General features: G+C 42.9%; 2 protein-coding genes across 3 annotated transcripts in view; both read right to left on the reverse strand.

Annotated features, from left to right (window-relative positions):
- RB1 (RB transcriptional corepressor 1) overlaps nt 1–3,859 on the reverse strand; it is a 55,651-nt gene extending 51,792 nt beyond the window's left edge. Inside the window, exon 1 of one of the 2 annotated variants that reach the window (XM_079977451.1) lies at nt 3,700–3,859. In XM_079977451.1, the coding sequence (XP_079833577.1) occupies nt 3,700–3,770 (71 nt within the window). In that variant the 5' untranslated portion in view covers nt 3,771–3,859. Of the gene's footprint in view, nt 1–362; nt 383–3,699 lie in introns of those variants that run through there. The other variant, XM_079977452.1, reaches the window with a different exon arrangement.
- A 3,192-nt stretch (nt 3,860–7,051) lies between these two features.
- On the reverse strand, nt 7,052–26,941 carry ITM2B (integral membrane protein 2B). The gene is made up of 6 exons (XM_079995833.1): nt 26,739–26,941; nt 17,901–18,029; nt 15,268–15,474; nt 12,008–12,118; nt 10,009–10,159; nt 7,052–7,726 (listed from the first exon to the last, which is right to left on the reverse strand). The coding sequence occupies exons 1-6, from the start codon at nt 26,856–26,858 to the stop codon at nt 7,638–7,640; spliced, it is 807 nt and encodes a 268-aa protein (XP_079851959.1). The 5' UTR covers nt 26,859–26,941; the 3' UTR covers nt 7,052–7,637.
- Nucleotides 26,942–27,976: the final 1,035 nt, after the last annotated feature.

Here is a 27,976-nt window from a genome sequence, read left to right on the forward strand (position 1 = left end):
GCTATGCAGGTATGAATGTACAGAATGAGTCAACGTCCCTCACTGGCAGCTCCACCTATCACAGAAGCTGTGACTTTGCAAACTGAAAGAAAAAGGTTTTCCCCAGCGAGCAGTTAGAGTGTCGGTAGGACTAGGACCTGGGTTCAAATCCCCACTCAGCCATGAAGTTCACTGGGTGTTACTGTCTTATACATTCCTACATTAAAGCCCCCCTCTGCTCTCTGTATGAACTGTTTTACTATGGCTGGTTACAATCCTCCAAATACCACAATTTAGCTATGCAAAGTTGTTCACAAATTTATAGAGATACAGATTTTGCCAAACTACCTCTTCTAACTGAGTAAGAGATGTTTGGTTTTTACATTTGCTAGAATGGAACTGCAGTCCCTTCTCTTCTAGACTGCTTTCCCACTTGACTGCTTCTGTGTTCTAAAGAACTTTTCTTTTGTGCACAGCATTCATTCCATCTTCCGCTAGATCCCCCATCTTGCCTCCATTTGCTTTGTAATCTTGTGGGGGGGGGGGGGAATGACCATAACCTAAATTTAAGGTGGGTTATGGATTATTCTTTATTTATCAGGATGAAGAGTATCAGGATTCTTTGGGCAATCATAAAGTTCATTCTTCAGACCACGCAATATTGCAGCAACATCAGCACATAATGAACCAGCTTTTATCAACAGTATTCGTACTCTACACCAAAACAAGAAACACAAATTATATACTGCAGCTGCACTGCACTACTGCTTAGAGCTACGGTTTCAAGAGTTCCATGGGAAGGATTAACTGTTAAACCACTACAATTCCCAGGATGATGAGGATTATTTATTTGTTTGTTTGTTTGTTTGCTGCCCATCTGACTGGGTTGCCCCAGCTACTCTAGACGACTTCCAACAAATGATAAAACCATGGTGAAACACCACACATTAAAAGCTTCCCTATACTGGGCTGCCTTCAGATGTCTTCTAAAATGTCAGATACTTGTTTATTTCCTTGACATCTGATTGCAGCGTGTTCCACAGGGAGGGTGCCACTACCAAGAAGGCCCTCTGCAACCTCACTTCCCTGTAACCTCATTTCTTGCAATGAGGGAACTGCCAGAAGGCCCTCAGAGCTGGTGGTGGAAAATGCTCTTTCAGGTATACAGGATTCTTTGGGAGACACCATACCTGTTTAAAGTGGTATAATACTGCTTTAAATGTACAGTGCAGATGGGCCTGCAATGGATACTGAAACTGCAATGGATACTGAAACTGGGAACTATTACTGAATGTTATCAAGTTATTGCACTGTACCAGGGCCAGATGGTTTTACAGAAGAATATTACAAAACATTTATTAAGGGATTAGCATATAATTTCTTAGAAGAAATAAATTAAGTAATGCAATATTTCCCCCTCAAAAAGGGATTAAGTCAAACAGGTGGTAAAACAAAAAAGAACCACTATTTCCCTAGAATAGAGTATTATTAACCCATTGCTTTCCTGAACCAATATTACAAAATATGGACCACAATTTTGACCAAAAGTTTAAATACAATTATTGGTAAATACATTAAAGAACATCAGCTGCAGTTTATTAAAATCTACAAATATCAGAACCCATTTGATTATAATTAGTTTTTGGATGCTTTTTTGGGGGGTTTTTTGGTGTGTTTTATTGGGACAACACTCAACTCAATTTGTAAATTGAATAGAACAAGCAGTCATCTAAAGAAAGGTCTTGCACTGAGAGCTGCCATTAAATCTGGCTACCTTTTGAAGTAAGCGTGCAAATTCCTTGTAAACATTTGCAGATGCAATTGAGGTCTCAGTGATTCCAAAACCAAATTAGTAACTTTTGTGCAAAATGATAGCTATAGTAAACAAAAAGCACTATTGGCTCACAAGAAAAGTTCTAACCCAACAGAAATAATTTTTGAGCGGAGATAAGATTGCAAACAAGAGGGTAATTTGCTTGGAAAATTTTTTTTTTGTAACGATGTAAGTGCGAGCGGGAGACGTGAGGAAGTCCAAAGAAGTGATGAAATTATGTTATGATATAAGTAATGTTGTTTATTGTTTATGCATTTGTATACAAGAAACTTTAATAAATATATATTAAAAAAAAAGAAATAATTTTTGAGATTTAGATTTTAAAGCTGGTTGTATGAATGACTGATGCAGCTCCAAGTGAGATTTCCAATGATTCATCAAATCATGCTTTATGGGATTCATTTCAGTTTTTGCAGCCCTTTATTTTTGACAAGGTACTTGTGACTATGCACCTAACAATGTGCTGTTGCAAGCCTTGCCCTTCATGTCTGATTAAACCTAGCAAAGGGAGAACGGTAGAAATAGACACAAGTCCTAGAGGTTATGCTCAGGACAAGGCACAGATCCTCAACCAGTGGGCTGGTACCCAAGGTGGATCGTGACAAAAATATGGCTGCCATGTTGGACTCCCCCTGAAGCACTACATGTGTTGCCTTGGGCCAGAACAAGCTTTTCTGATTAGACACTAATTTTATCTATTTCCATTTGGCAGGAGAAAGGCATGAGACGTCATCCATAAGATCTGAATTTCTGGCCAGCCGTATGTCCCATCTTCCTATAACTAAACCTCTAGTGATAGAGCATGACATGGAGCAAGGGCACTCTACAGTGGTACCTCGGGTTACATACGCTTCAGGTTACACACTCCGCTAACCCAGAAATAGTGCTTCAGGTTAAGAACTTTGCTTCAGGATAAGAACAGAAATCGGGTTCTGGCAGCGCGGCGGCAGCAGGAAGCCCCATTAGCTAAAGTGGTGCTTCAGGTTAAGAACAGTTTCAGGTTAAGAACGGACCTCCGGAACGAATTAAGTACATAACCCGAGGTACCACTGTATTCATTTTCTAACCTATCTCTATGACATTCCGGATGTCAGCAGGATCAAAAGTGTGCTGGAATGCAGATGTGTTAGCTATGCAGCGGTACCTCGGGTTAAGTACTTAATTGGTTCCGGAGGTCCGTTCTTGACCTGAAACTGTTCTTAACCTGAAGCACCACTTTAGCTACTGGGGCCTTCTGCTGCCACTGCACCGCCAGAGCACGATTTCTGTCCTCATCCTGAAGCCAAGTTCTTAACCCGAGGTACTATTTCTGGGTTAGTGGAGTCTGTAACCTGAAGTGTCTGTAACCTGAAGCGTATGTAACCCGAGGTACCACTGTAGTTGGCAGGATGGCAGCAGCAGCAGCAGCAGCTGGGGTCCCAGGAAGAGACAGCTGGAGTCTGGTGGAGGCGGAAGTGGGAGCTGGAGGGAGCAGGGATGCCCGGGGAATCCTCACCTCACTCCCATGACAGGACTGGGTCAGAATAAAAGTTCCTTGCCGGGCCGAGAGAGAGAGAGGAGATCCATTTCGGGATCTCTGTTCCCTTGCCCGGTTCCTGATGCCTGGTGTCCCGGGTGCCGCTTCCTTTCTCTCTGCTTCACACACACCGTCCTCCTTTTCAGAAGATCTGCTGGGGCTGCGGGAGAGTTACGAGGGGGCAGCGCTGTCCTGCCTCTCTCTGCCGGTGGCAGGCGAGGCGCCGCCAGTCCCGCCAGAGCAACGGGCCTCCTCCACGCCCCGCCCCGGGGAGACGCCAAGCTGCCCCGGACCCTCCGGACCCCGCGCGGCCCCGGAAGGGACCCTTCGCCACAGCTGAGAGCCCTCGCCTCCCTCCCGCGAGCCTCACCTGTCCCGCTCCGGCGTCGCCTGGCCGGCGGGCGGCGCCTCCGTCTTCCTGGGGGTCCTGGGGGTCGCCATCCCGGGCGCCGCCGCCGCCGCCGCCACAGCCCGACCTGCGCGGACGAGCCTCCGACCGGCGCCCGCGGCTCCCGCCCCTCCTTCCGGCAGATTCCCGCCCCCTGCGTCACTTCCGGGGCAGAAGGACGCCGCCCAGGCCTGCCGCTCGCAAAGCATGCCGGGCTGGCAAGGCCGGGGCGGCGGCGGAGCCTCGGCAGGTGGTGGGCTCTGGGCGGGGCAGAGCAGCCTGGTCCCGTAGAAGCGGGGCCTCGAGAGGCACTTGATTCCCTCTGCCCCGATCCTTTGGAAGTGAGGTGGGGCCACAACTGGGCACCAGTTTTATTCTCTTTAAAAAAAAAAAAAATATTTATTCAAAATTTTAAAGGTTACAAAAAGAAAAAAGAGAAAAAATAAAAATAAAAAAGACAGAAAAAATACAATCAATTAAAAAAAATAGAACAAATCGAACCTTTACATAGCTTTCTTTCCTTTACTTATTTCCTTGACCTCCTCACACCTCCCATTTTTGTATTCTAGTTCAAATTGTTATTTCAGCAAATCCTTCCAACCTTGTTTTTATCTTAATAATTTGTTTTAATATACTATAATTTTACGTTCTCTCTTTCATCAATTCATTTTTACTTAATCCTTTATGTCATTTCTGCCAAAACCACATAATTTTCTTTTTCCAACATCTTTCTAACAATCCTTAATTTTACAGTATTTTTGAAGATAAGCTTTAAATTTTTTCCAATCTTCTTCCACCAACTCTTCTTGGTCCCGGATTCTGCCAGTCATCTCAGCCAGTTCCATATATTCCATCACCTTCGTCTGCCATTCTTCCCGGGTGGGTAGATCTTGTGATTTCCAATACTCTGCAATAAGTATTCTTGCTGCTGTTGTGGCGTACATAAAAAAAGTTCTATCCTCCTTTCGCACCAATTGGCCGACCATGCCCAAGAGAAAGGCCTCTGGTTTCTTCTGGAAGGTATATTTAAATACCTTTTTCATTTCATTATAGATTATCTCCCAGAAGGTCTTAATCTTTGGGCATGTCCACCAAAGGTGAAAGAATGTGACTGGGCACCAGTTTTATTCTCAACTCCTTGCTCACAAACATGGAATTTGCCTTTTTAACAGCTGCTGCTGCTGCTGCTGCTAACGGTGAACATCAAGCTATCCACCACCACTTCAAGGTCTCATTCCTGGTCCATCGCCACCAGTTCAAACACCATCACATCTGTGAAATTAATAAAAAGGCAACCCTGACAGTTAGGTCCAGTCGCGGGCGACTGGGGTTGCAGTGCTCATCTCGCTCTATAGGCCAAGGGAGCCGGCGTTTGTCATCGTACAGCTTCCAGGTCATGTGGCCAGCATGACTAAGTTGCTTTTGGCGAACCAGAGCAGCGCACGGAAACATCGTTCACCTTCCCGCTGGAGTGGTACCTATTTATCTACTTGTACTTGATGTGCTTTTGAACTGCTAGGTTGGCAGGAGCAGGGACCGAACAACGGGAGCTCACCCCGTCATGGGGATTCGAACTGCTGACCTTCTGATCAGCAAGTGACCTAGGCTCTGGTTTAGACCACAGCACCACCTGCGTCCCCAAAAAATACCCCCCCCCAAATGCATCATTTTGCACTTGTTTGAAATTTTACCACCCAGTCACTCACTTTGGAGAAATAATTTTTTGAACCCTTCGGTCCCTCTTTGTACTCACCAATAGGGAGGAACTGACAAAGTGGAAGTAAAGATGGCAACCATATTGTGTGCACCTCATTGATGTGTGACCACCGACGTAGGTCCTTTTGGACCAGGAAGAAGCCAGAACGGGAGCAGGGTGGAGCATGCAGGGACCAGGAGCAGAACTCATGCACTAAATAGTCACCACCTGTATTCAGAAACTTAGAAGGGAGTGATCAAGTCCTCCTGGGTTTCATGATTCAGAAGCAAGGGAGAGCTGCATTTAGTCACACATGTGATCTGCACTTTAAGGCGGCCAATTTCAAAAAGCTTAAGTAGCTACTGGGTGAGATCTCATGGTCAGAAATACTCAAAGAGAAGGGAGTCCAAGAAGGATGGGAGTTTCTTAAAGGTGAAATACTGAAGGCCCAAATGCAGACAATTGCAACAAGAAAGTGGGAGGCATCTAAAGAATGCTTACAGATGAGCTGAGATTTAAGAAGGGCGTGTATAAAAATGGAAGAAAGGGGAAATCACATGAGAAGCCAACAGTTGCAGGGTCAGCCAGGCTAAAGCTCAGAATGAGCTCAGGCTTGAAAGAGATGTTTAAATAATAAAGGTTTCTTTGCCTGTGTTTAAAGCAAGAGGAAGAACAAGCAAGTGGTAAGTCATTTGTGTGGAGAAGACAAAGAAATGCTATTGGAAGGCAAAACTCAACACTTAGGACTCAGATACAGCTGCGAATAAAAAATTTAAGTGTGTTTTAAATGCGATATGTGATGAGACACTAGATGGCGATCATGAGCCTTATGGAAAATTCAATGTACTGTATTTTTAAGAACACTTAAAAAAATAAAAAAGCATTCTTGGAGCAATTTTTATGTGTGTGTAGATTCCACCCTACTTTGCCTCCATCTTCATCCAAAAAGAAAATAATGCCCAATCTGGTGATAACATAATAAATGATATCAGAAGGGAGCTGCAGCCCAAGACAGGAAATGAGGTGGTAAGGAAAAACCTAGCTAATCTCAACAGTTAGTCTGTGGGCACTTTAGAAAAGGATGTGGCAATTACTAAGACCCAGCATAGGTTTCTTGAAAACAAGCCATGCCAGACAAATCTTGTTTCTTTTTTGGATAATTACAAGTTTGGTGGATCAGGGGAATGCTGTGGACATAAATACATTGACATGGGCATAGCCAAGAGGACAGCTGCCCTCCCCAATCAAGTAAATAAATAAAAATACTAAATAAAAAGTAGAAATAATCTGAGTATTTGACATTGAAATGCTCACTGAGATCACTTGGATGATTTTGGGGCACATTCTAGCAACACAACTGGCAACCCAGCAAGGCCCTTTCACTGGGGCAACTGTGGCAACTAACTGTGGTAGAAAAAGGACAACCAAAATTGAGAACATGAAGCACTTTTCTCTGTTTACTTGTTAGGATTTCCCATTTAATAATGGTTTCTATTGTTTAATCCATAAAGGTGATTTGTAGTATTTTAGTGTCAAGTCTGCTCTAAAATATTATTAGCATTAAAATCCAGTAATTCAAACATTCCCAGAGATACTGTGCACATAAAGAAAATTGCTCAAAGAAAAGTTACAAAAACATTTAGACAAACAGGTTTGTAATATTTATTTTCAATGCACATACATAGCATATATACACGTCAGTAACATTCTGTTACTGCTTAACTTTGTTACAGCAGATGCTTATACTAGAACAGCGACTTGGAAATCAAATTTAAATGAGACTGTATTAAAAGAAGAAAATGAATTGCACTTTTATTACAAATTGTTTTCCCAATGCTTCCCCAGCGTTGCAAGTAATATGCTATTAAAAATCTCAAGAGTTGCAGTCCATTTGTGCATGTATTCTTTATAATAAATTCAGATGAATTATTCTCCAATTTTACTCTAAAATGGGATAAATTATTGACCTGGTATTACTTAAAGGTTCATTACATGAAATGTACTAACAACTAAGACTTTATATAGCAGCTATTCAAACATATAAAAAGGGCACCATGCTTCAAAATATGGGAAAACGTTAAAAAGGTTTATTGTAAGATAAAAAGTGTTGGCATTCAGCTATAAAGCCTTGTCCACTACTTACATAAATGACTTAAAATAAAGATCACTGCACATAATATAAAGGGCGGGGCCAATGTGTCTATTTTCAGTCACAACAGTATGTCTATTCTTCACAGATGAGTGTTTCCATGACAAACCTGTTCTCAAAGTGTCGAATCTTTCGGCAATTACTTGCTTCACGCTTCTGTATTCCTGTTGTGGGAAAGTGAATAGAATATAAAGATTTTAAAAAAAAAAGATAGTTGCCTTTTATTTCCTGTGAAAACTGTTGTGAGGGATTCTGTCAAACTGGAGACTCTGTAGGTCATTAATAGGGAACTGGGTCTGGCCAACAAGCCAGCTCCGTATCTCCCCCACCCCCAACTTTGACCACCCACCCATCAATAGGCTGGCATCACAATGACGTGTGCCTGGTGTATGCCAAAGTTTAAAGGAGGTGACTGGAACTGTTACAGCAACTTCCTTTAGAGCTGCTCCCAGCTGTTGGGTGCTGGGCCTTCAAAAAGATTCCCTATGACTTTTTATTAGCTGATAGGTCAGTTATAGGCAGAAAGTACTCAAAGTGCTGGTGAAAATGTTTTGAATGCAAACTGCTTTTCTAAAAATAAAAGTTCTGTTTTTAATTGGAGTGGGGTTTTTTTTGTTTTCCCTGAGAAAATGGCTTAAATTCAAGAATTAAAACCACCCCCTTCCTTCAGGCCCCTCAGCTGCACTAGGGCATTGATGAGCACCTGCAAGACACATATAAACTACATAGGAGAGTCAAGATAGGAAGGTTGTGAAGGCTGGAGGCTGCAAATCTCTGCAAATCTCTGGATGTTGGATGATGCAGGGAGCTGCAGACATTTAATGAACTAAAAAGCAGACACAGCGGCTCTCTCAAGACTTGCTCTGAGCAGTCTTATCGCAAGAGAGTTGCTCATATGCACAGTTCTTGTTGAACCATCTTGATGCATCTGATATTGTTGTCCTTTAATCAGGATCGCCATACCAAGTATAACAAATCTAGGCTCTAGAACAGGCTACCACTAAATTCAGTTTTGCCCCAGCATAGCTCACAGTTTCTGCTGCCAAAGGGAGGCAAATGCAAGAAATGCCACCTTATACGAGGGGTAGCTAACACTGGCTCTCCAGATATTGCTGGACTACAACTCCCATCATCCCTGACCATTGGCCATGCTGGTTCTGGCTGACGGGAGCTGGAGTCTAACAATGTCTGAAGAGCCACAGATCAGCCATCCCTGTCATATTCTTCCTACCCAACTGAAGAGCTGTGGTGAAAGCCTCAACAGTTACCGTATTTTTTGCACCATAACACTCACTTTTTTCCTCCTAGAAAGTAAGGGGAAATGTCTGTGCGTGTTATGGAGGGAATGCCTATGGGTGGCGGGGGGATCTGCTGCAGTCGTGAGCAAAGGATCCATGGTTCCCCTTCCTTCCCTCCTCCGTGGCTCACTTTGAATCAGCAAAGCGGGAGAAGAGCCGCTGAGTGGGGAGGAGAGAGGGACAGAGAGCCTGCTTCTTTAAAGGAGCAAAGCGGGAGAGGAGAGGAGCCACTTACATGAGTGTAAGCGGCTCCTGTCCAGTTGGTTCCTTTAAAGCAAGCAGTAATCAAGATTCAGATAAGTAGCCATGTTGGTCTGATGGAGTCGAAATTTAAAAAATAATAAATCATCCAGTAGCACCTTAGAGACCAACTAAGTTTGTTCTGGGTATAAGCTTTCATGTGCATGCACACTTCTTCAGATCCACATCATTGAAAGGTACTTCCTTTGTTCTGTGTCCCAAACAATGCTCCAGCAAAATTAGTCAATTCTGTTCCAACATACCACGAGATGCTACAACTCATGATTCAGTCCAAGTTAAGCAATTTTTAGTCCCCTGATTTGAATGGTAAATGTTTAAGCTCATGCCTGTCACCCATTGAAAATAATGGTGACTTGGCTTACATCTGACTGGTGCCCACTGCACTGTTGTTAAATCTTATGCAAAATGCTTGATGCATAAAAGTAGCATGATTCAAACTGGCAAACTGGTTAAACTAAATAAGTACCACATGAAATACGTTTTATGTATTTTGTCCATGAGTTCACCATTCCATTTATACGTTTATTATTATAGTTCTTAGTGAAGTATATTCTCTGAATCAGATCACAGTGCTAAACATGCAATTACTGATATCGCAACAGTGTACAAGGCACACACACAAAAAATTCAATGGCACAAAAAACTGTCCTGAATGCTAAGAGCTGCCATGTGAGAATGTAACTATTTAGCATGAGGGCCAACAAACGCATGCGATTACACTTGAACTGCAGCAAAGTTGCAAAGTCTCAGGCTGTCACAATATGAATACTGGGATGTAGCACTGGGATGCTACACTTTCACTATTTTATCTGGCACTTAACAGGAGGGCCATCACCCTCAACAGAGTTGAGGTAGCTTTCTTTTTCCCATCCACACGCCAACCATACCTTTCAGCATTTCCTTGCGCTGCAATTTGTAGGTCTCTTTGCCACGACAGAGGCGATAGATGAAGAAGCCCAGCTGATCCACATTTTCTATGCGATCAGTAACTATCATCTGCTCATGAATCAAGTAGGACTGAGGCAAGTATGTTCCAGCCTGCATCAACCCAAATAAAAATGCAACAGTATAGTCTCAATAATGTTAATGATGTCAGGTGGGTTGTTTTTACAATTGTTCTGCGGGGAAAAAAATTCAGTTCTGCAAAATGTGTGTTGGAGGGGAGGGACTTTTTGCAGAAGGTAGAAGGAAACTGCTTTTTAAAAATACTCTATCAATTTTGCACACTTTAGAAAACAATAAAACATAATAGAGGAGAAATGGTGAATCACATTTTGATGGACAGTTGATATAAATAATAATAGCTAACTATTGTATCATATATTTCTGCCAAGGCTAATGTAGGGCAGTTTTGCCCTACATTATGTGTGGCAGTTTTGCCCTGTTAATATATTCAATAAGATCTCTCAAAGCTGCCGAAAGGTTTTTGGCTTAATGCTACCACTATAACAGTTTTTTAAAATAACCATAGCTGGGGTTGCCATATTTCAAACAGTGAAAATCCAGACAGAAATGTTGTTCTACTTTTCTTGGCCAAACTTGTTGAGCTTTGGGCCAATTTTTTAAAGGAAAATAAGCAAAAACGGCACTACCGACAAGGTCTGCCATACATCCGGATTTTCCCGGACATTTGACCGATTTCCGCCCAGACACAGCTAGAGACAGGAGTATTCTGGATGTGTCCAGGAAATTCCGGACATATGGCAACCCTTCCATAACTAAAGTTAACTGCAGTTCTCTCAATTTGGACATAATGGGGAACTCAAATTTAAACTGAAAGGTTTGGGCTACTAGCAAAAATGGGCCTCAATACAAAATTACTTTAAAAAACGAATATTAATAGTTTGTATTAAGATTTTTCAAAACAACTGATTAGGACCAGGTTACCGTATTTTTCGCCCTATAGGACGCACTTTTTCCCCTCCAAAAATGAAGGGGAAATCTGGGTGCGTCCTATGGGGCGAATGCAGGCTTTCGCTGAAGCTTGGAGAGCGAGAGGGGTCGGTGCGCACCGACCCCTCTCGCTCTCCAGGCTTCAGGAAGACATCCGCAGCCTGGGGAGCCCTGCAGGAGGTCCGGCAGGGATGTCTAGGCTGCGGATAGCAGCCTGCTTCCCGGAGCGTTGGGCGCCCTGAAGCAGAGCGCCCCGTGCGCCAGGCAGATATCCGCAGCATGGGGAGCCCTGCAGGAGTTCCCCGCAGGGTTCCCCACACTGCGGATAGCAGCCTGCCGCCTGAGGCAGACATCGGCCAGCCCCACAAGCTCGGGGGACAGCAGGGAGGCGCAGCGCCGTTCCTCGACCTGGTTCGGTTTCCCCGACCTGCTTTTGGGGGGGAAATAAAGGGATTTTTCCCCCTTTATTTCCCCCCCCAAAAACTAGGTGCGTCCTATGGGACGGAGCGTCCTATGGGACGAAAAATACGGTACTTCAGAGACCCCCTTAACTCTTATCTACTCAGTAAGTCACTGTGTTCTGCTGAACAGTTTCTCCTTGATATATCAAAAATATCAGAAGCCTAGTCAACCCCGGCTTCAAGCATCGCTTTCAGCGTGACTACCCCTGTTCTGTGAAACAGCATTCTTGTTGAGAAGTTGTTTGAATGCGTAAACAAGTTTTATGTATATGCTATAATGTAAAAATTAACTGATTATAGACAAGGTAGACTTAAACCACATTCTTCAAACAATGTAAGTTATGCTTTTGAATTGTGTACGGTGTAATTATTATTTTTTAAATTCTTAAAATGACTTATAAATAAAAAATTAGCTAATGAAGTTACAACATTCTGCTGCTCTTTCATGTTTACATACACTTATATCTCCAGTATGAAAGTTTAATGATCTAGCTTGAATATATTCAAAAAGAAACGTGAATTTTAATCATACCTTGATGTTGATCAACAACTCCAAAAAGTTTTTAGGCGGCATAACAACTGACGTGTTTAGAGGAATAACATAGCATTTATCCAGGCTGAGGTCAAGGTAAGCTGTAAGTCTCTGATGAGAAGATGTCACAAATAGCATGTTAGTAATTGTAAACATACAAAATTATGTATGAGTAATTGCTACTTCATTTTCCTGCTGAAAACAAAAACATCTTGAAGGTCCCAGGCCACAGAGAGGTTAGGCTGGCCTCAACTAGAGCCAGGGCTTTTTCGGCTGTGGCTCCAATCTGGTGGAACGCTCTGTCACAAGAGACTAGGGCCCTGCGGGACTTGACATCTTTCCGCAGGGCCTGCAAAACGGAGCTGTTCTGCCAGGCCTTTGGTCGGGGTTCAGTCTGACTCCCTCTCCCCTTTCATAAGAACTTGCATGAAAGTGGCCTCCCAATTTTTCTCACAGGCCCATATAAGTTCAGCACAAACAGTTGGGCCTGGTGAGCATTTAAGGTCCCCAACCCTAATCTGCAAGTTGCCATCTGATTGGATTTTATTCTGATCCTGATCTGATTTGAGGATGTATTTTAATTGATTGTCTGATTTTATGTTAATGTATTACACATTTGATGTTAGCCGCTCTAAGCCCGGCTTTGGCTGGGGAGGGCGGGATATTATTATCATTATTATTATTATGCCTGCCTGCCTGCCTTTGCAGATATTATTTGTAATGTCCTTTCAGATAAAACAAAACCAGCACTAAGAAAAGTCCAGCCTTCTGTGCTAGTTTTCTGTGGTTGTTTCTTCCTTTTGCGGGGGGGGGGGGGGAGCAGTGTCTTCCACATTGGGAAGCACTAAAAAAAAATGTGATCCAATTACCTGAAGTGGCACAAACCATTCTGCCAACTGAGGTTCCCACCACCCCATTTTGCTGCATGAATATCCCAGGCCTAATTTAAGAAGTGCAAAACACAATAAAACCTAGTACTTTTTATGCACTAAATGTTTTCAAATTGTAAATGTGATGGTTTTCTGGGCATGTGATTTAAACTATTTGGAGGAGAATTGTTATTATACAGTACAACCCCCAAGTTCCAGGCATCTCAAGTCATAGGCAAACTATCCAAAATGGTAGATGACACTCAAAGTATGCTTAATGTGATTTTCCTTATTCAACTCTCTAAAATAAATATCAGATTAATATGCAGGGTTCTATAATTATGTGTTGAATTTCAGTTACTGCAGTAAGACAACCCAATTTATGCAAGGTAGACAAATCAGAATTTGAGGGTTTTTTCTAGAGCAGTAAAAGAATTGGAGAGAGAGAGAGGGGGGGGGAATTTCATCTAAGAGTAAACTCAAATAGCCACATATCCCATCAGTTGAAAGTACACTGAGGCCACAGTGAGGGTCCCTAACCACTGAGAATGCTGGCTCAGGCTGATAGGAGTTGGAGGGCAACACCTGAAGATCACAGCATCCCCATTCCCATTCTGCAGGAAGGAAGCTGCTGGATGTAACTGATTGCATGGAGGGAACTGTTTAGTTCACAATGAATACCAGAAACATGAACTCCGGGCGGCTGCTAGTTTTTGTTGAGTCTGGTAGTAGTAATAATAATAATAATAATAATAATAATAATAATAATAATAATAATTTATTTTTCCCCAGCCACTCTGGGTGGCTTCCAGCAAAAGATTAAAAGTACATTAAAACATCAATCATTAAAAACTTCCCTAAACAATGTGGGTGGTTGACAATATAAACAGTGCTGCTCAATCACAGCCATGTTAAAATAATTTGCTTTCCAACTCCTTTCTATGGGCAGCTCTCACTTCCACTGCAAGGGAGATTGAAGGAACTGGAATTTGGGCAAATGATGCAAGTCTGATGATTGTGGGAAGATAAACCATGGAACGCTGAAAAGGTAGTAACAGAAAAGATAATGAAAAAGGGAGTGAGGATGGTTACCTGCACAGGCCCTTAAAAGCATCATGGCAAGCAGTGAATTACTCTCCTCACTACACTATGCAGCAATAAAATGTTGTTCCACACCAATCTGAAGCACTTTTGCACAGGAAGGAAAAAGTGGGAAAGTGCTCATGGTAAATTCCAAGCAGTGCAAGGTTCCTGTTTCACGATGGGTGAAGCCTAGAACAGTACTTCTGTTAGGAGTAAGATGCACTGCAACGCTTTGCTGCAGGGCCCCCTTGTACTCACATCATAATTTTTTTACAAAAATCAGTGGTGGGGATCCATCATTTCCTTGTCTGGGACATAAATTAGGGAAGAAAATCAGGACTTTTGTTAAGTACTGAAAATTCCCATTTCCATACCTGCCACATTCCAAACTCCAGGTTCCTAAAAAGCCTGTTGTTCACAGGCTTTAGAACATGTTCAGTGGTTGCAGTTATTGCAACTGTGTTATTGCACAGGAACATAGGAAGCTGTATTAAACTGAATCATATCATCAGTCCAGCTAGCTCAAATATTCTCTACTGCACAAGGATGATGAACGGCCTGAGCGTTTTTATCTGGGCTCGAGACACTCCCTGATTTTGAATGCATTGTAGCACTGGCAATAAAATCAAATATACAACAAGTTCTGTCAACTGTCAGTGGCTAGTGGTCCTCCTCTGGCTTCACCTGCCCCACTCTGGCCTCTCTCCAATTTCACAATACAACCTCTGCGCCAGAACGTTCAGCAATCAGTGTCAGTATCTGAGCATTACTGGAGAAGGGCATCATTTCCAATATAGCCTGAGCACTGGATCTTCAATGAACTCATCAGGAGTGGCAGTTCCATCATGAAAGGGTAGAGAAGACAGCTGGAGTGTTTTGCAATAACTCATGGCATGAAGCTGCCATCCCAAAGCTCCTGGAGCACTTTGATGTGCCAGTTCCCAAAGGCTACATAAGGTATGGCACATGAGAAGCTGGTATGTGTATGTTGCTTGAGTGTGTGCATCACTTTTGTGTCACCTGTGGATGCATGTGAGCAGTGGCCTTATTCACGATGGCACTGCCTTCTCCCGGCATGCAGCCTCCAGAAGACTGGTCAGGAACAAATAAGATCCTCAGGTGAAAATACATTGCCCACCCTAGTCTATGCCGCCTGGTCTCAGATACAAGCCTTTCCAAGCCCAGTCAGAGATGTCAGGGACTGAACCACAACCCTACAGCCTGCTTTTGAAAGTCAACACAACCAATCCATGGCTACAAACAAGCATATGGCAAGAAACTCTCACTCGCGTTACAGACTGTCCTTACCCGGTGAAAGTCATGAACGATATCAGCTGGATCACTGTCAGCAAATTCTGGAACAGGCACACTGATGAACTCCACCTCCTGCTCCTTGAGGATTTGAATGTTCTCTTCAATGATCTGGTAACGGGGAGCTGGGGCGCCTGAATCTGGCTCACTTAATGTTAAGCCATCCTCAATATACTTTATTCCACAGAAGTAAACGCCGTTTTCCTAAAGGGCAAAGTTAAAAGTGAAGCAAATATTATGCAAGCTTTCAGGCACTTATAATCACCCTTAAACCATTAATATGTACCAGACCCCTTCCTTATGCACTAAAGTGCTATTTTTTCTTTCATCTCAAAGCTGTTTCAAGAAGCATAGTGAAGGGGAAGCAGGGTGTGAAGGGCAGGTGTAACCCAGGCAGGTCCATGTGTCCTGCTAGAGACAGGAAATTTCTGGGGGGGAATCAATTACAATATCTGGAAGTTTTAAAGTCAATTAAAACACTGTGGGAGTGGTTTGGGAAAACAGACATACATACATTATGGATTCTCTTCTCAAACCTAGACTTACATCTCCTAAGCTTACATTTTTAATGTTTGATTTTTATTATGCTTTTATGAATTGGAAGCCTCCCAGAGTGGCTGGGGCAACCCAGCCAAATGGGTGGGGGTAAAATTATTATTATTGCATGTTCTTAAAAGCAATAAAATATCACATATGACTTACTGTGTTTTTGCAAAATGCCCTGGAAGCTTTGCTATAAATATTTATTATATCCTATTTTCTTATCAGGAAAATTTAGATTAAAAATAAAATTTAACAGTTTAAAATTGAAACTATGAACACTGTAGAAAATAAAGAAAAGTTTTATTATGAAGGTTTGGAACCAATATTTAGACCAGCATTATGCTGAAGAAACTTTGGTTTTTAGAGGGGAAAATTCTAAATATTCTTGTACTTAAAAGAGTTTAAGACCTATAGAAAAAAATATTCCTATTAGTTCATGCTTCAAGTATGAAATCAATAGATGTTAATTCAGTTTTGACTAAGTCTGGATTCAACTCAATGTATTTAAAGAACTGCAATAAATTTGGATATTACTGTAGCATAATTATAAACAGGAAGCTGATGTCATGTATGCACATAATTAATTCGTTATCTGGAAACCAGAATTATTTATATCCTACTCCATCAATTTTCAATATAGAATTGAAAATAACAGAATAACTCATTTATTTTGTCTCATCCAATCATCATCTTTCAGATGTATAGCTTTGGATTTTGAACTTTAACTTTGAGCTTCAAAGATTTGGGGGGGAAAAATGAAAGACATTACCCAGTTTTTCATGTTAAGTTTATTCCCTGATTGCACATACGCATTTTCAAACATACATCACATTTTTCATTTGATGCACAATATGGAGGAATCTGAAGGGTGTTATAGGCTATAGTGTAAAGATGTTTGTAGTCATGTTGCAGGGGCCATATGGTTGATATGAGACTACTCCTTTAATCAAATACTTGAAGTGTTCTGCATTCTGAAGCTTTTAAAGTAGTTTCCAGCACCGAATCCCTACTTAGCAATTCAGAGAATTCAATCACCAATCACTAACATTATTGCCTTTGAAGCTTGTATCTAGTTGTTTTGAAGCAGTGAGTTGGCTGAAAAGATATTTCAAAACAATGATTGAAAGAGGATTTCATATATAATTTTGAAAAACTTTTGCACAATTTTTTATTTTCTCTCAATTTTCTCATTTTTCTAATGGAAAAGTTCATTGTGGGGAAATAAACAGATCACCTCCCAATCCCCACTCCCTCATACCCTTAAGCCAGGGGTCAGCAGGGGGCCGGTCCACTGTCCCTCAGACCTTGTGGGGGGCTGGACTGTATTTTGAAGGGGGGGAAATGAACAAATTCCTATGCCCCACCAATAACCCAGATGCATTTTAAATAAAAGCACACATTCTACTCATGTAAAAACACGCTGATTCCTGAACCGTCCGCGGGCTGGATTGAGAAGGCGATTGGGCCCCCCGGGCCTTAGTTTGCCTACCCATGCCTTAAGCCTTCCCACCTTGCCTCTGCCTCAATCTGTGCTCGGTGCTCAATGGAAGAAGAGAGCTTACACAGGCTTGCATCTGTGCCTGACAGTGCCTCAACTCTCCCAGTTCTGAGCTTGCAGCACCTATCTGTAGCTGAGCTTGCAGCAGCCATTAGATGCAGATGCAGAAGAAGCCTCTATCCTCCCTCTATCTCTAATTTGTTGGGGGAAGGTTTGTTTCAGCTCTCAATTCCAAGCTTGAAGCTGGAAAGAGCAGCAGATTTATTATCCCTGAGCTCATGCAAAGTTTCAGAGACCTAGCTTTGGGAAAGAAGTGTCCTAACAACAACTGATTTGGGGCTGGCAAGTAAAACCAGTCCCCCCCAAACTGATGATCCCTGGCCATACATGTTAAATGCAGGAACTTTCCTTACAAAAAGATTAAAATTAACATGTGAATTAGCTCTAAGTATACAAGGGCTAGCGGTTAAAATATGTTGGGGATTTTACCTTCACCTTTTTTTTAAAGAGTAACTAGCAGAAAATTGTCAAAATAGTACCAAGAGAACAATTAAAGTATTTACTCATTTAAGTAATATATTCAACCTACCTGGAATGCAAAATACTTGTATAGATAGGCACCCCCAAGTATCACCACAGCAAGCATAAAAGCTAATCCAAAACACATACACCAACACCAAGCCCTCCTTTGTGCGATAGGTACCACACCCTCTGGATCCTAGAAATATAGAAAGGGAAACAGTAATCAGTTGTGTCCATCAAGCTTTATAAGGCCATATAGATGCATGGATATGTGGTTCTTTGTAAAGGCATAGGGTGATACCAAACTAAATCACAGTCAGAGAGTACACTCATTGAAATCAAAGTAGATACACTGTTTACTTCTAAGTAAAAGTGATTAGTATGAGAGCTTTGAATTGTTATCTTGTATATTTTTTAATATTGAAATTGCTATATAACCGGGGGGGGGGGGGCCCTTCTGGGGAGGGTCATGGCAAATTGACCAACTTTTGTCAACAGCTCACCAACAGAGATAATCACGTGGTGAATGATGAAAGCAAAGCAATCCTGGTTATTGAAATTCACTCTAGAGATAAAGAGTAAATTTAAACCTGAAAAAGTTGCTGCCTGAGTCAGAAGACTGAGAAGCTGCCAGCTCCTAGAAACCCAGACTTTGGGGGGGGGGGACTTAAGAGGGAGGCACCAGCATTGTGTCCGGAGGTGTCACTTGCAGTTAAGGTCAGAAAGCCTCCTTTTTCCTAATTATCATGAATTATCTCTGAAATTGAGAGGTTTAGCTGTCTGTCAGTGGAAATTTACATCTGGTGTGTAAGCTACTTTCTGATTTTGAGAAGAGTCAATTATAAAAGGCGAAAGACAAAACAAAAAGCATGCTTTAATTTTTTAATCCAAGGAAGTTTTTAAATGGGCAAAGGAGCTCTAAGTGTTCTGTTTTTTATTTTCTACTTCCCTACAGAAGATTTGCCTTGAAATGGAAAGTAATTTCTCTACTTAACAGTTCCTCCCATGGGAAATGAATTTTGGGAGAATGCTGTGAAGATCTTATGGTGGAGGTGGGAGATTGAATTTCTTACGGTAGAAACTGTGAATATCTTAAGGGAGTGGCTGGGTTGAACCATTAACAAGACAAAGTACATTCAGTATGGCAAATACATTGCTGGGCATTCCAATGACTGTTGGCATCTTACAGCAATTATTGGATGAGAAATTAAGATAAATTAGAGCTGAAATGATAAAATGGGAAATGAAAACAGGATGAAATAGAAAATGGAATTAGAGGACTCAAAGGCTATGGAAAACAAGACTGTTAAATGACTGCCAGAATAGGAGAGTGAAATGGTATAATTGACAGCTATAGATGGTGAAATGGAAAGGTCCTTCACACAGTGTCTAGGAGGAATGAAACAGCCAAGGAGTGCAACAAGGCCATGGACGGAGAGATTAAGAGACATCCTAAATTGGCAGAAAGAGCGTTGAGAAAGAAAGGATTCTGTGTACAATTTGGAGTGAACTCAGATGGAACAGCTATCAAACCTCAAGCGCTTTTCTTGGGGGGAAAAGAATAGAAGAAGCAGAAATGGATTTCCCCCTCTAAATTAGGGTGGAAAATCACAGCAAATACTATTATATAATGAACACACACTGTTTGTATAATAAAGTGTATTTAGTGCACTAATATAAAGACAACAGAAAAGGCAATGGCATGGGTTGTGTCCAGATTAGGCTGTTCATTGTACCTGGGTCACTGTTTCCATGTGCACACTTTCATCCACACATGACAGCTTGCAATTTTTATCTCAACATCCACACTAGTGGGCAACGCTTTATGGGATGTACTTGCACTGTATGCTATTGTCCCCTCCATTCAATTAACCCTTCCTGCCCTCCTTAAATTCCAGAAACCTGAGGTGCACCTTGGGCATGCTTGCAAGTATCTGAGAAAGATGCTTTGTCTTGAACATCAAGTAACTGAAAATTGGTGACAACTCTGTAAGCGTATAATCATTGCCAAGCTGGCCCATCCCCCACTTCCAAGCTTGTGCTGAGAAGACATTTGCTCACATGCACAAAGCTATGCTGGCTGCATCACTGGCACTGTAGGGATAAATCTAGCTAGAAAGCAAGGGTACACTCAAACATTTACTTTTTTTAATACACATTTTTCAATATACCTGATTTGCAAAGGTGTGTGTGTGCAGTGAGGCGAGGTGAGAATATTCTCTGCTAGAAAATTCTCTGGAGAATAGTCTCCACCAACTGTAAATTCTGATGTAAGAACCAGTTTTACAACTCACATTTTAAAAATCTAGTAAATAATAAGTCAAGCTGTGATATTGCCAGTGTAAGTAATGAATAATGATTTTTTTAATCCAGTTACATTATTTGGCATTGTGTCATTCACCACTGACAGTTCTGAAATTTGAGCTACAGAAAACATTTTTTTAGTTTTAAAAATGCTATTCATTTAATCTGATAAACATTAGAATTCGTATGTATTTCAACTATATGTAACAGCCTTTTTCTATTTTGGTGTGACCTTATTCTTAGCAATTCCATACCCCTGGCCATACAGTGTGATTTTTTTACAGAAAGTAGCTTTAATGCTTTATACACTTAAAGTACCCAGGCCTATAAAATTACGTGTAACAGCATATGAGGTGGCCTTGATTTAAACAGCTTTTCATTTCTATATTATTATTTAGTGCCAGTAACTGGTTTCTGCAGTGCCATTTAAAAGAGAGTGACATACTGAAATATATTATCATATAATGACAATATATTTAATGTTAATGGCTTCTTTTTTATATGTATGCATAAAGTTTTGTTTATCAAGCTGTGTTTTAGTCACCAAAACAGTTAAGTGTTAGAGCTATTAGAAGCACAGGATAGCCTATTACTGAATTTACTTGTATCAAACCTTAACATGCCAATTGTATTTTTTGCCTTGTCCTATAACATGTACACGTTCTAATGGAAGAATAAAATATGATTTAACTACCTTATACCAAACCTTAACATGACAATTACTGGTGCCATCACGTTAGAAAGGTGAATTCTCCTATTTTAAATGAAAATTCTCTAATATTCTCAGTAATTGAGAATATTCTTGAGAATTTAACATCACTGTGTGTGTGTGCGTGCACATGTGTTACTGCAAAGCAGCCAAGAACTTGGAGTTACTTGCAGAATAGTCTGTCACCTCCGTGCACCCCTTGTTTTCCTTTCCTGACTCCATTTCCTGCAATTTTTAAAATTAAAAAATACAGTTGTTTCATGCAAGAGCAGTTCTGTGCAAAAGAGATTTTGAAAACCAACAACAATCACTATGAATGCGCCTTCAGCAACAGCCAGTAAAATCAAGAAAAAAAACACAACCCTACTTTAAAACAAACAGAAATTAACATAGTGAAGCAGATTAAAATTACATAGCTCTTGCTTCCCCATTCGTTTCCAAGGGAGCCCCCAAAATCCAGCACAGAGCAAACATTTTTCTGTCTCCAGCACAAAAACCTCAGGTTACAAACACTTCAGGTTACAGACTCCACTAACCCAGAAGTACGGGTTTCACGTTAAGAACAAATTAACCAGAGGTACCACTGTACCTACTTTTATCTTCCAGCCAGGCGGGGTGTTGACACCCACCCATTTATTTCTATGGCAACCTCTTTAGATTGGTAAATTGCAGTACTTAAACAGGCAACCAAAGTCATTACCTTAACAAAGGAACTGCTTTGGCTTGTTTCCTCTTATATATTCTGCCCCATACATAGGATCACAGGTTTGAAAGGAGCACAGAACATCATTCAAACTGCCCCCCACCCAAATAAACCTCTCTTAAGAGTACAGTCATACCTTGGTTTTCAAACAGCTTAGTTCTCAAACATTTTGGCTCCTGAATGCTGCAAACCCAGAAGAGAGTGTTAGTTTGTGAGCTATTTTTGGAAGCCAAACGTCTGACGGGGCTTCTTCCACAGCTTCCGATTGGCTGCAGTAGCCTCCTGCAGCCAATCAGAAGTTGCACTTTGGTTTTTGAATGTTTTGGAAGTCAAATAGACTTCCAAGGTACGACTGTAGAGGCTACCACCACAAAAAAGCACGATTTCTGTTCTCATCCTGAAGCAAAGTTCTTAACCTGAGGTACTATTTCTGGGTTAGCGGAGTCTGTAACCTGAAGCGTATGTAACCCGAGGTACCACTGTAGACCAGGCACATCCAAGAGGCAGACTGCGATCTACCGGTAGATCACTGGGACGCCTGCGGCTCCCCCCCCCCAAAGAAGCTCAACGACTTTGACCTGAACCCCCCCGTTTGACCTGAACTTCCAGTTTTTAACTCTGTGAGTAGATCGCAGTCTCTTGGGAGTTGGCCAGCCCTGATGTACACTAACACTGAAAGAAACAAAAATCTCCCAAAGTGGTGCTCAACCTGATTAGAATTTAAAGCATCTCTGCAGGAAAATGCAAGAGGTCAAAACGGTTTATTTACTACTGCAGTGGTATATCGCCCTATACCTGCAAGTCAGACCAGACCCAGATGCTTCCAACATCCAGCACAGGATATTTATGTCTCTTTCTCTTCTTCTTCCCCACTTTTCACCATAGTCACCTAGAGAGCAGGGATGTTTCCAAAACTTAGGCTGATAGTCTCTGTCTCCACAGGATCCTTGGTTAGGTACACTGTGCAGATCTCCATATCCACAAAGCAAGTACCATGTTGCAGTTTGCTGTCCTCTACTGGGAAATTCAGCTGGATCTCATGCTCTACCAACTGAGCTATTCAAGCCAGGACTCTTGGTGAAACTGCTCACTAACCACAAGCTGTACCCAAGCTTTCTCCTATTCTTTGGGGATTGTTTCCTGAAAGAATCCTCAACACAAGGAAGATGGGTTGCCTTTTGATAGCACCTACTTCACTGGGCTGTAGCCTAGCACAGGTAGTGATGTCTCAATGGTTATTATAGTTCTACACATAACTTTTTTCCAAAAGGTACACCTGAATGGAACTGCATCACCAACATGTATTATTCAGATAATGGAAAGGTGTTGGGATCCAGTGCATCGTGCCCAACATGTTACACTCATAAGTTAGCAATTTCAAACAGCCTGTTCTAAGCATGACTTAGGTCTGTGGCCTAATCTGCATTTTCTGCTAAATCAGACCATAGCTAAGTGTGATGAGCAAGAGTGCAGGCACAGCAGCAAAGGTCAGAGCTGCTTTGCTTCTCTCTTTGTCTTGCCCCATTCATAACATGGCAGCAGCAGGATTGCAAGAAAAGTGAAGCAGCTGTAAAATTTGCTGAGTACATTCACACTAACTCATTAAATTGGCTTAGTGTGTTACATAGAAAGTGGACCAGTAAGTTTTCAGCACTGTTAGCATGGTACTGAGTCTACACTGCCAGGTAGATAAGGACAGCAACCTAAATTGGAGCATGTGAAAATATATGAAGGCACTATTCTCATACAATATTTCATTTAGAGTATATACATTCATGCATTCCGCAGGATTGTTTGAAAGGAGGTCAGGATATGTGGATTACCCCAGATAGGTAAAGGTAAGAAGGTAAAGGACCACTGGACGGTTAAGTCCAGTCAAAAGCGACTATGGGGTTGTGGGACTCATATCGCTTCAGGCCAAAGAAGCTGGCGTTTGTCCACAGACTGCTTTCTGGGTCACGTGGCCAGCATGATTAAACCACTTCTGGCACAACGGGACACTGTGACAGAAGCCAGTGCATACGGAAATGTCATTTACCTTCCCGCTGCAGTGGGAAGCACTGGCGTGCTTTTGAAGTGCTAGGTTGGCAGCAGCTGGGACAGAGCAACAGGAGCTCCTCACTGCAGATTTGAACTGCTGACCCAAGAGCTCAGTGGTTTAGACCACAGTGCCACCCGTGTCTCTTTACCTAACCCCATATACAGTGGTACCTTGGTTTTTGAACAGCTTAGTTCTTGAACTACTTGGAACCCGAATGCTGAAAACCCGGAAGTGAGTGTTCCAGTTTTCGAACTTTGTTTTGGAAGCCGAACATGCTCCGCTTTGAGTCCTGAGCGTCCATTTTTAGTGTTGCGCTGCTAATCTGTGTCCTACCATTGTAATTGAAAAGTTCCTCTTCCAGTTTTAGTATTGTGCTGCTAATTTGCGCCCTACCATTCCAAAAGAAGTATTCTGTTTCTGAGGTGTTCTGAAGTGATATTTGGATCTTATATTTGCTGCTTTTGTTTTTGCTATTTTTTGTCTTTTTGTTTGTGTGGCTTTTTCATTTTTGTGGCTGACTTGTGACTTTGTTTTTGTAACTGTGTAGAACCCTGTTCAGCTACTGATCGATTGATTGTGCGACTGCGGAAATGAATAAAAGCAGCAAAGGCAAGAAAACCATTGACATTGTTTATTGCTTTCATTTTATGGATCAATGGTCTCGTTAGATACTAAAATTAATGTTAAATTTCTGTTTTAGGGGTTGCTTTTAAAAGTCTGGAATGGATTAATCCATTTTGCATTACTTCCTATGGAAAAGCGTGCCTTGGTTTTGGAATGGACTTCTGGAACGGATTAAGTCTGAGAACCAAGGTACCACTGTACTGAGTAAATTAACAGCAAATGGGTCAAAATCTACTTGCTATGCCACTGTACTCCTAGTCTATTTCCTGGCAGCAATCATATGTAAATACCTAATTGAGACCAGCGAATCTGAGCCATGCTATGGCAATGATAGGGTCACTTGTGCTCAGTCAAGGTAATCCATCATTTAGCTTGTGCTAATAAAAATGTATTTTGGTATTGATTATGATTGATGTTTTAATGAATCAAGCCTCTCTCTGCAGTTAGCATGTTATCTGAAGTAAGTTTTACATAGCTTAGACTCCACCCCCCAGGAAAAATCTCTGAAACAGCTGAACATTTTAAAAAGTATTGTTGTGGAATGGAGAGCAGAAATCCTTCAGCCACCTTCCCAAAGCCAAGTAAACAGTCTCCAGACTTTGCAAATGAGGTGCCAGGACTCTGGGACAAGGCTGGAGCCCTCCTGCCTCCTTCCCTCGGTGACCCGACTTTGGTGAAGGCAGAGCGAGGGCTTTGGGAATGTCCCAAAACCCAGTAAAGGAGGCACCACCTCACTTACTGGGGTCTGGAAAAGTCACATGAGGGGCCTGGAAAGCGCTCAGGGCCCTCCTAGGACCCCAGTATGCAGCCCCCTACCCCACTGGAAGGCGGTTCTGGAGGTTCCCAATTTTGCCTTTGTGTGCGGACCCCTGTAACCGAACTCTTGTGTAAGTGGCAGGCCCACTGTACAGAAGTGTAGGCATCAAATCTGTTCATTTTCCAGGTAATGTTCTAGGCAAGGCAAACAGTGAAAAGTGTTGGGCAAGGAGGACTGCTTTTGGCTTAGTCCAGCTGATTCTGTAGCTCTTGTTATGAAGCAAGATTAAATCGAGTCAAGAGAGGAAGAGTGAAACAACATCAACATACCAGGAAAGTTTGTATGTTTGATTTCCTCCTTTAATTTCCTTAATACTAGGCCCTTGCTGGATAACACAAACCAGCAACTCAAGGGAAATAAAAAAGGGTCATCCCTATCACAACCCCACAATAAACTGTTTAGATCTTGGATCCCAAGTAAGGAATGGTGGGGGGGAAGCAGCAGTTTCTTGAACAGCTGTTACAAGGACCAAATTAACCCCCCACCTTTCCACATCAAATGACAGCACCAACTTTGCAAAAGATCTTTGGTCTACTGCAGCTAAAATATCAGAGGAACTGAAGATAGAGTTGGAATCTAACACAGCATACTGAGCAGATCTAACTGTGTCAATTGATAGTGAAAACATTTTTAAAAAATAAAACTCACTAATCTCATAATTAATTTTTCCCTCCATTTTGAAGAACAATTGTGTATCCGTTTTCCAAACTGCTTAAACCCAGGAATGCCAAATTTGGAACCATGGCAAGTTTCAATAGCTTGATGTTGATGAATCCTATTTCCTCTTTGCTGTAGTAATGTATATACGTATAGTTGCATCTTAGAGAACTATAAAGTGTAAATATGAACTGTTTAGTCTTTATAAAGTCCGAAAATGCCAGACTATTTTAACTACCATGTACCATCATTATAAAATGGTAACCTAAAACTTATCAGAATGCTGCAAGACAGTTTTAACTTGACTGGGATTATGGAAATTAAATGGCTCATCCACTGCCTTATTGGAGATTAAATTCATTGCTTCACTGCATAAAACTACTGATTTACTTGATGTCATCACAATTTGGTACAATATGACCATCACGTGGCAATGTGAAGAGCAATTATTAATTTTAACATAGGTTTTCCTTGATTACAGACTACTTCATCAGCTACATTAAGTGTGCTTTTTTTTCAGCGGGCAGAAATATAGGTGTAAAGAAAACCGGTTCCACTCCCTGCGCTTGGAGGAAATGCCAGCCATGAAGCTCCCGACATAATAGATCTGTTTGTCTTCGCTGTTTTTGCGGCATCATCCTACCCGTCTGGGAAGCTGGCACAAAAACGCTTCACCTTCCTCCGTCTTGCTGCTGCAAGAGGCGCGGCGGCCCGAGCAGGACGGATCCGCCCGCGCGCGTCTTTCCCCCCCTGCTAACGAGGCAACTGCGGCGGGGCGGACCGAGGCCCACTCGGCATCCCCAAGGGCCCCGCCGCCCCCCGGATCGAGGAGGCAGCTCCCAGCGCGGCCCGGAGAAAAGAAGGCCGCCCAAGAGCAAGGGGCGAAGCTCGGCGGCTCTTCCCCAGTCAGCCATTTTAGATCCTCCCCGAGCTCTTCCTTCGCCTCTCCGCAGCGCTTGCAAGGCGCCGGGCCGGGACCCCGGCGCCGCTCCCGAAGAGGCCTGGCGGACGGAGCCGCCGCCCCGGAGCCCAGCGGGCCGGCCCCCTCACCTTGGCGCCGGGGGGCAAGATCAGCACTTGGCTGCAGCCGCCCTCCTTGCTCTCGTCCTCCTCCTTCCGGCCCGCGGCGTCCTTCTGCGCCAACGCCGAGTTGAACGACACCTTCACCATGATGGCGATCCCGGCAGCTTCTGGCTCTCCGCTGGGCTGGCGGCGGAGGGTGCGGCTGGGGCCTAGGTGCGCGCCGCTGCTGCGCCTCGGCCTCCCTGCCCTGTGCTCTCCGCCTCCGCCTCCTCGCTCGGCAAGCGACCGCGGGAGAGGGCGGGCCGAGGGAGGAGCCAAGGCCGCGCCGCCCGCCCCCACCACCGGGCCCGGGGGAGCTGCCTCAGGAGCGACCCGCGGGAGAGGCGCGCCAAAGGCGGGCAGCAGGCGGACGGCCCAACTGGCCGGGCCCCGTTGGGGCTCGCCCGGCTGCCTCCCCGCAAACCTGCACCTGGCCAGCGGGAAAAGAAACGTCTTTCTCCCTAGCCCGCAAATAGGGCAGGCCCAGGGCTTTCAGAGTGAACCCTTCACAGGGGGATTAGGTGTTAAACAGGCTCGTGTTGTCACCCCAACCAGTGGCGTAGCGTGGGGAGTGCAGGGGGGGCCGGCCGCACCGGGCGCAACATCTGGGGGTTAGGGTTAGGGGGCGCAAATCCACGGGTTAGGGGGCGCCAATTACTTGCCTTGCCCCGGGTGCTGACAACCCACCCTACACCACTGACCCCAACTCGTATTTATTATTTTCATGGCCATGATCCTACACATTGTCAAACTCCCCACCGGGGTAGAAATCATTTATGGAACAGGTGGAAATCTCTTTCATTTGAGTAGGCAAAGAGTAAGGTCACCATAACTTCCGTCATGGAGCTTCAATATGCTGATGACAACCTAGTGTGTTCACACTCAGAGGATGACCTCCAAACCATCCTAAATATCTTTGCATAAGCCTGTGAAAAGCTTGCTCCATCGTTCAACATCCACAAAAACAAAGTGCTGCACCAACAAGCACAAAATACCCCTCTGCAGCGCCACAAAACCAAGCATAAATCACTTCTACCTGGGCAGCTACCTTTCCACAAGGGCTGACATTTATGCTGAAATCCAGCATCACCTGAGCTCTGCGAGTGCAGCTTTCTCCCAATTGAGGACTGGGAGATTTGCAGGGAAATCAAAATGCTTGTTTACAAAGCTATTGTACTACCAACCTTGCTGCAGGCTTGTGAAACATGGACCACTTATAAACGCCA

The sequence above is a fragment of the Podarcis cretensis genome (assembly GCF_951804945.1).
Source record: "Podarcis cretensis genome assembly, chromosome: 1".
NCBI classification, from domain to species: Eukaryota; Metazoa; Chordata; class Lepidosauria; order Squamata; family Lacertidae; genus Podarcis; species Podarcis cretensis.